The sequence below is a fragment of the Melozone crissalis genome, unplaced genomic scaffold, assembly GCF_028551555.1.
Source record: "Melozone crissalis strain CALT ecotype California unplaced genomic scaffold, PUWL_Pcris_2 ptg000033l_1, whole genome shotgun sequence".
Classification (NCBI taxonomy): Eukaryota; Metazoa; Chordata; class Aves; order Passeriformes; family Passerellidae; genus Melozone; species Melozone crissalis.
The window spans coordinates 15,050,797-15,058,527 of NW_026535811.1; the positions used below are offsets into that span (position 1 = coordinate 15,050,797).

General features: G+C 41.8%; 1 protein-coding gene across 1 annotated transcript; it reads right to left on the minus strand.

Moving 5' to 3' along the window:
* Window positions 1–3,870: 3,870 nt before the first annotated feature.
* On the minus strand, window positions 3,871–7,374 carry FGF6 (fibroblast growth factor 6). The gene is made up of 3 exons (XM_054282154.1): window positions 7,035–7,374; window positions 6,020–6,123; window positions 3,871–4,047 (listed from the first exon to the last, which is right to left on the minus strand). The coding sequence occupies exons 1-3, from the start codon at window positions 7,372–7,374 to the stop codon at window positions 3,871–3,873; spliced, it is 621 nt and encodes a 206-aa protein (XP_054138129.1).
* Between the last annotated feature and the right edge of the window lie 357 nt (window positions 7,375–7,731).

Here is a 7,731-nt window from a genome sequence, read left to right on the forward strand (position 1 = left end):
TAAAATGTTTCCTATTCTTCATAGGGCTGTAAGGCTTATCCACCGTCTCTTGTCCCCAAAATTCCTAGGAGATTTATCATCTCCCAAGTTGAGAGCACAGGGTTGGAAGGGAGCATGGGAAGTGCCCATGCCTCCCAGGACACCTGGGCACTTCCCAGGCAAGAAATCTGAATTACACAAAGTTCTACAAATATTTTAAGTGTACCAATGCATACTCTGGTTCTAGAGGTGAATAAAAACTACATTGAGAGGAAGAGTTAAAACAGCATTTCTGAATCAAGGAAAAAAACAAATGTTAAGAGGGATTTAGAGTCAAAACACTACCAAAAATGTATAAAATTTTATTTTATGAATACATTAAACTATTGTGCGCAGCACATACATATAAAAATAGAAGCAATTTCACAAACAATTGATTGGACAGTTTTATGTTTCTTGCAAATTTACAGTCTCAATTGTGAGTCCATATTGAGTCAGAACATGAGGTATATTTTAGTGAAAAAAAAGCAATCTGAGAACTTTGGCACCATTTTACTGTGCAAAATAAAATCTTGGAATTGAAATAGTGAGGTATACAAATTACTCTGCTTTTCCACTGTGTGTATATCTGTGTCTCTGCATGTCTGGGAAAAATACATTTATTTAAGAACATGATTCAGTTCCAGCCAAATCTGCTTTCTAACAGTGTGAATGAAGTCTTAGAATGTTATGGGGTTTGCCTGAGGAAGGAGAAACTGTAAATATAGGCATTAACTCCACAGGAGAATCCCATGTGCAAAATGCGGGCATGCCAGGCTGGTGTGGAGCAGTCACAGCAATGCTTTCAAAGCTCAGCCCATGGCATGACCCCTGTTAATGCACACTTGAGATATGCTTTGAAGTTCCTAATTTGGCCCTGATTTGGGAAATTCCTTTAGTTTCATGAGTTTTCTTTATATAGTCACATACCCTTCTTTGATTTCAGCTGTGATTTCCATGTTGAATTGGGGTGTAATGAGGATAAAAACAGTGATGTAAAGAGTAACTCAGCAGAGTGACTGATGGGGCTCTCCAAATGCCCACCAAAACTGCGTCCAAAAGGGTCTGCAGTTCCTAAGAGCAGTCTCAGGCTCTGAATAACAGATTTATAGATACACAGAATGACTGAGGTTGAAAAACACCTCCAAGATCATCAAGTCCAACCTTTGACAAATCCCCACCTTGTCAACCAGACCAGAGCCACATCCAGTCATATCCTGGACACTTCCAGGGATGGTGACTCCACCACCTCTCTGGGCAGCCTGTTCAAATGCCTGACCACCCCTTCAGTGAAGAAATTATTCCTGATGTCCAACCTGAACCTCCCCTGGCACAGCTTGAGGCTGTTTCTCTCTTGTCCGGACTCCTTGTGACCTGGTCTACAGGTTGTCCTCGCTTGACCAGTGTGTGCAAAATGGAGCCAGTGAGTCTGATTCCCACCTTTTGTGCCAGCTCTCCCAATGCTTACCAGTCCTGGCAGCAATCATTTTCTCTAGGCTGCCCTGGTTCAAGAGGGAACAGACTTCATCCTGTCATAAGGATGCTGGATTAAGCTGTGATCAGAAACAAATTTGTGCGCCAGCATTTGAACTCTGTTTCCTTCTACATCCCTGGACTCTTCCATACTTCTTCAAACTTCATTTCAAAGACAATTAGGAATATAACCCCAGGATACAGGTTGCCAGCTAATGTTGCACAGCTCTCTGTACCTCTAGGGACTCTGATATCCTCCAAACTTCTCTTTGACCCACTCTCTCCCCACTCCAAACATCCTGATTTTTCACTTCAAATGCACATTTCTCCGAAGCGAACTGCTGCACACGTTGTGGGTGAACAAAGTGTGTCATCTTGGCTTCTTTCTGAAATACTGCAAGACCAGAAAATAAAGAGCAATTCCTTTCAACTCCTTTCCTTCCAAAGCATCCTCCAAAGTATCCCATTCCTGTACTGTGAGCAGGATTCCACTCTTTTTTTCTCTTCATTTACATTGTGATCATCACTTACATTTGAATCAGATAAATCCAAGTATAAGTCACATTAGAGATGCTGGAAAACTGTATCTTGTTCACAAAACAATTGCATTGACAGTTTCTTGGGAATGGTGGCGGTGGGTACATCCTTGTGGGTATGTCCTTTGGGCCAAATCTTCTGTAGCTATAAACTGATAGTTTTCCTGGGCTGATTTACTCTAGCTGAGGATCTGGCCCTGACAGTGTCTCTCATGCATGTCAGAAGGCTCAAATTCATCACGAATAGACAGCCCCTGCAAATAGAATGGCATGTCAAGGCTGGACATAGCCCCCTTTTGGCTGGACGTGGGAGATAATCTTGCACTCAGATATTCACTTCTGCAGCAGCATGGTCCATCTATGCTGAAAATGCTCATGCTCTGACATTACATTGAATCTAGTTTCAAATTTAGGAGCATGCCACCAATGCAGGAATCCCAAGGCTTCTGGTAACTGACATTTATAGCGACTATTGACTTAGGGCCTCTTAAAATACTCTTTCAAAGGCACAGAGAATGCAGCTTCATTGGTGATCTGGAAAAGGGTTGTCAAAATAGCAAAGCAAGGTTATGTGTCATTTGTACATCTTCTAGGAGAGCTTTGAAGAGTGCTTCATACAGCTTGCTGTGTTGTCTTTGAAACAGATGCTTAGCAAGTGACAGAAATTGGAATTATGGCACGAGTTCCTCTGTCCCAACATGGGAAGGTATGCTTATGTAGCCTCATTTCTCTGTCCTTCATACCTTAGGGAGGTATGATAGAGAAGAACCAAATATACTTAAGACAGTGAAAATTCAACAGAGTTTTCTAAAATAACCCTTTGCTGGAAGCTTCCATGAATTTCTTATATTTTATAAAATGAATCCCACACACCAGTTCTAGTTCTTAGAGATCAACAACATCCAGGCTAAATGAGATTCAGTGCCTTTAAATATTTCTTTTCTTTTATATAGAGGCACATGGGCATCAGGAGACTGGCATGACTGATTCATTAAAAGTATGTACTTACATAGATGCACACTCATCCATCCCATGTCTATATTTATACAAATATTAATATTAAAGATGTACACATCTATACTGGAGGTAAGTCTAAACTAAGCTCACAAAATGCCATTCAGAATCCTCAGCTCCAAATCAGTTTTGCATTTGGGAGTCATGTATGATTTATCCTGTGGCCCTTCCCATGGGAAAATGATTGTAGGTCTTCATTTTGCCAACCAGTCCATGTGAGGATACCCTGGGGAATCCCTTCAGAGGCAGAGGGGCTCTGGGAACAGACGGTTTTCTTGTGTAGAAACACTTATGGAATTGGCACCTTAGTGATCAAAACAGGTTGAGGACTTTAGAGGACAGGACACAGTCTGTAGAGGGGGGTGCAGGCAGATATTCAGATGGAGTGAACTGCCTGAAGCTCTGGTGAAGCAAAATCATCTGGTGATTTGGCCCATGATATGTAAACAGTTCAGTACAAGAGGTTATTATCTGAGGTAAATAATATCTAGTAAATCACCTATGATTGATTAGATGGTTGTCCACAGCCATTCTGCATCTTCCAAAAACTTCCTTTGCACTCCAGCTTGCATTTTTCTCTGTACAGCACCAAAGGAGGCACACAGCCATGTAAAATTTGTACAGAGTAGGAGAGAAGCAGCATTGTATTACATATGCTATGTGATGAATCTAGTACAAATATTTTTATCCAAATATACACATACATATAGAGATATCTTTTTTTTTTTTTTTTGCAATGACCAGTATAAATACTTTACCTGGGAGGTTATTCCCCATGTGCAAAATGAAACAGTTTGTCCTGATATTTAATCTTCTGTTTTGCTGGTGCTCATATTCTTGGTAAGAAGTGGGTCACTGTCATGGCAGGAGAAACCTTGTTCCCTCTCTTCACCCTGCCGTGTTTGCTCAGGGCTATGTAGGCGCCGCGGTGAACCTTGGATTCATATGCGTTGTAGTTGTTGGGCAGCAAGGTTTCCTTGAACTTGCACTCATCTTGGAAAACAGCCTAAGGAACAGCAAGGGGAGGGGGTAGGGATTCAAATCAGGTACAATCAATTTTCCACCAAGGCCCAGGTCATTTTTCTCCCTTGCGTTTTTACACCAGGGCTCATTGCAGCGTGCGACAGGTGGTGCCGCAGCCACTGCGGCCAACAATAAATCTCCCTCCTCGGTGCTAATTTGGTGTCAGATGAACTCAGATGCCACCTGTCCAGATAATGGACTGTGTATTTCCTGTGGCAGATCGAGTTAATTCATTATAAATCATGGATTTCTTCATTTTATTTGCAAGTAATAATTTCTGTCAGCATTGCACCCTCTCGCCCAAACAACAGCTTTATTTAAGACCTCCCCTCTGCCAGAAGTTCCGTCATTTATAAAAAATTATATGCTGGCTGTTGAAACCTTCAGAGCTTTTCCAAACAGCAGTGTCCAGGGACAACTGCTAGCTTTAATAAGAGATTTGATTAGCAATAAATAATTTCTTTCTTAAACCACTAGTAATATTTAACTATGCAGCTGGTTCTAATCTGGGAAAACAGTTTTAATATCCTCCATGTCAAAACATGAAAATCTAAGGAGGGGGAGTTATCTGGGAGAGGAGGTGCAAGAGGACAAGCAGGAGATAAATGCAGAGGAAATTAAAAGAGAAAGCAGAATAATTCTGTGACTTCAAATGTGTGGCACATGAGATGCCACCAATGCAGCTCTATTTGGGCATCTGTGTGATAATATCATCCAAAGCCTGTAAGAGTTTGACTTAAGGCATTGTGCTGTGCAGGGAAAATGCACATCTCTTAAAGTTTTTGAAAGTGTATTTGAAAATAAACAAAACTGTATTGAAGGTGGAGGGGAAAAAATCAAAGGGATTTCTGAAGCCGGACCCTGTGCTTTTTTAGAAAGACCCAGCTAAGTAAAGCAGTTGGACTTGTGGCACTTTTTGGGTGCTTGTGATCACTTGTGATTGAAGGAATATTCCTGAAGTGGGACCTTAAGGTGTCCTACTGTCATTATGAGTGTGAGAAGGAATCAGGTTAGTGATGGTCGCAGGTCCCTCACAGCATTTGGCATTATTTTAAACCACTGCAATGCTTTGTTGAAATTACAGCTCTTCCAAAGGAAAGGACTCTGCTGTTCCTTGACAAAAGAGATCACTACAACCAATGTCATTCATTACTTTGAGATGAGCTGATTTTGCCTAGTGCCCAGGGCCAGCCTCTTTCAAATGCACCTCCTAACAATCACTTTTTCTGCTGGATAATGACACTGGAGATGTGTTGCTCACATCTCAGAGGTTAAACTGCATTTAGATAGCAAATCATCTAGATGAGGAGGATGGTGTTTTAGTATTATTTGGATACCATTGTTAATAGTTATTATTATTTTCTCACCCTTTGCAACTGATCTCACAAAACTGATCATTAAAATAACCCCAGCCACACATGTTGACCTTGTAGGGTAGACTTCCTATTTATTCTTGATGGTGTGGCTGTTTTTGGTAGGAAGGAGCATGTGGTCATTACTTTACTAAGGGTAGCTGTTGGAAATAGCTATAATTGTGCCTCTCCTACACACAGTGCAATGCAGGATGGAATCAATGGGGCTCAGCTTTGCTACAATGTGTTTGCAGCCCTGTGACCTTAGAAGAAGCCATCTAATTAATCTGTACTATTTGCAGAATATGTTCATTTTCCTAAGGTGTCCTCTGTACAGTCTTAAAGCTTTAAAATCCCAGCCCTGTAACAGCCGTGCTGCTTGTTGCATTAAATAGCACTGATGACAGCAGGCTGGGCAGGCTCCCTCTAACAGGAGGGCTATTTTCTCTGCTTGTAATCAGAGATTTCCATAAGGAAAAGATTGAAACAAACAAAACCAAAACAAACTAAACCCAAACAAACAAAGCAAAACACTAAACCAAACCAAACAACTTCAAAACCTTTTTGTATAAACTGTGAAAAGCTACTTGCACTTGTACTTACCGTCCCATACAACCTGCCTTTGCTGTTCATTGCAATGAAGAGAGCACTTTTCACACCAAGCAGACTTACAACACCTCTTTCTACAGTGGATATTTCAAAGAGACCTGAAAAACATGAAGTTTAATCGGAGTGTTATCACAGAATCTAGAGCTAATGGAAGGCAATTCAGATATATATATTTTTTAAACCCTAACAAACTTGTAATATATTCTTTATAAGAATTAACTCCCTAATGCAGCAAAATAAATATACACAGAGAAGCTCTTATGTTTTTCTAAATGTCACAGGATTTGAAAATAATTATTCTAGAATTGTAGTCACATTCTGTATAAGCCTTTTGCTCTATCAAACTCTTTTGATCTGTCAACCTCTGGACCTTTTCAATAAGAAAATAATTTTAATGTAATATGCTATACTTACAAAAGGTTTTTTGCTGAGTCTTAAAGAAGTGTGGCTTGCATTTTGAAGTCCCACAGGACATTGCTGCAAAAGATTTCAGCAACTGCCCTCTACAGGAAATTCAAATCCACATGACTAATGCTTTCCTTAATTCTTAGGGTAACAGAACAGCACTCACAAGAATGAACGAACCAGGACCAGCAAACTCCTTCCATGGGACACACTGAGTGTCCCAAAAATACTGGTCGGCTGGGATACAAGAATCATGCTTTGCCACTCTGGACTCAGCAAAAACCTCCCAGATCCAAAAGGCAAATGAGAAGGTGAGGAGCAAGAAAATGCAGCAGAGGGTCAGTTTTTGACCTGGTTTGTCTTTTCTCATCTGTGCAGCAAAGCAGGTAAAAATAAATTCTGTCTAAATTCGTCTAAGCATTTTGTGCCACGTTTCAGCCCAAAGGGTTTTCATATTTATTGATCCCAGGGACTTTAAAAGGCAACAGATGTAGCACAGATTAATAATATCAAGTCACAACATTTGCACTCTGTGAAGGGTAATTACTAGAGTTCACAGCAATTAAGTGACATCTATTCTATTTCATTTCTGGATGCAACTCACTGTATTGGTTTTCATTGTGAACTCCGCTTATCCTTCCGTCTGGGAGGATTTGAAGGTGAAACCCGATGCCCACGTTGCAGTAAAGCCTCCGCTGCCTCTTGATTCCTAGCAAATAGTCACTCTCCCAGTTCACATCTGCCTTCTCCCCTGACATCCCAGCCATGGACCTGGACAGCAGAGATTGCCATCCTCTCTCCAGCAATGTGCCATTAGTTCTGCTTACAGCTGGGTGTGTGGCGGCAATCCCGGCCAGCAGGCCCAGGAGAAGGAAGGCAGGCAGCGTCCAGTGAGCGCCGGCGTCGCAGGACATAGTGATGAGAGGTCTTTGTGCCGTGGCCATCCCGTTCACCTCCTGGGCACGTGGTCAGAATTAATGGCCCTAAAAATACCGCCCTTCTTGTTTTTCTCCCTTCAGCATGGTGGCAGAGGCTTATTTTTGGAAAGCAAATAGAGCTTGCTGACCTGAAACTAAAGCCCGATAGCAGTTGGGTTGGGAGCAGAGACAGGCCAGCAGGACTGCAACTGGTGGGGATCATGGTTTGTAGATCCTGCTTCCCGCTGGGCAGCCTCCGTTATATTTGATTGAGCCATCTTTATAGTGCAGGGGCTGTCCCTGCCCACATCATCACTCTGACATCAACAGCCTGCCCAAGGTGAGGCTGCCAGGGCTGTAACACAAACCTGCGTCCTCCCTGCC

Bases quoted from the DNA above. Each gene is read 5' to 3' on its own strand.
- FGF6 (XM_054282154.1), bottom strand. From the start codon at position 7,374: ATGGCCACGGCACAAAGACCTCTCATCACTATGTCCTGCGACGCCGGC. The intron at 6,124-7,034 runs GTGAGTTGCATC...CATGTTTTTCAG, and splicing joins TCACAATGAAAACCAATACA to GTCTCTTTGAAATATCCACT. The intron at 4,048-6,019 runs GTAAGTACAAGT...GCTGTTCCTTAG, and splicing joins AAGGCAGGTTGTATGGGACG to GCTGTTTTCCAAGATGAGTG.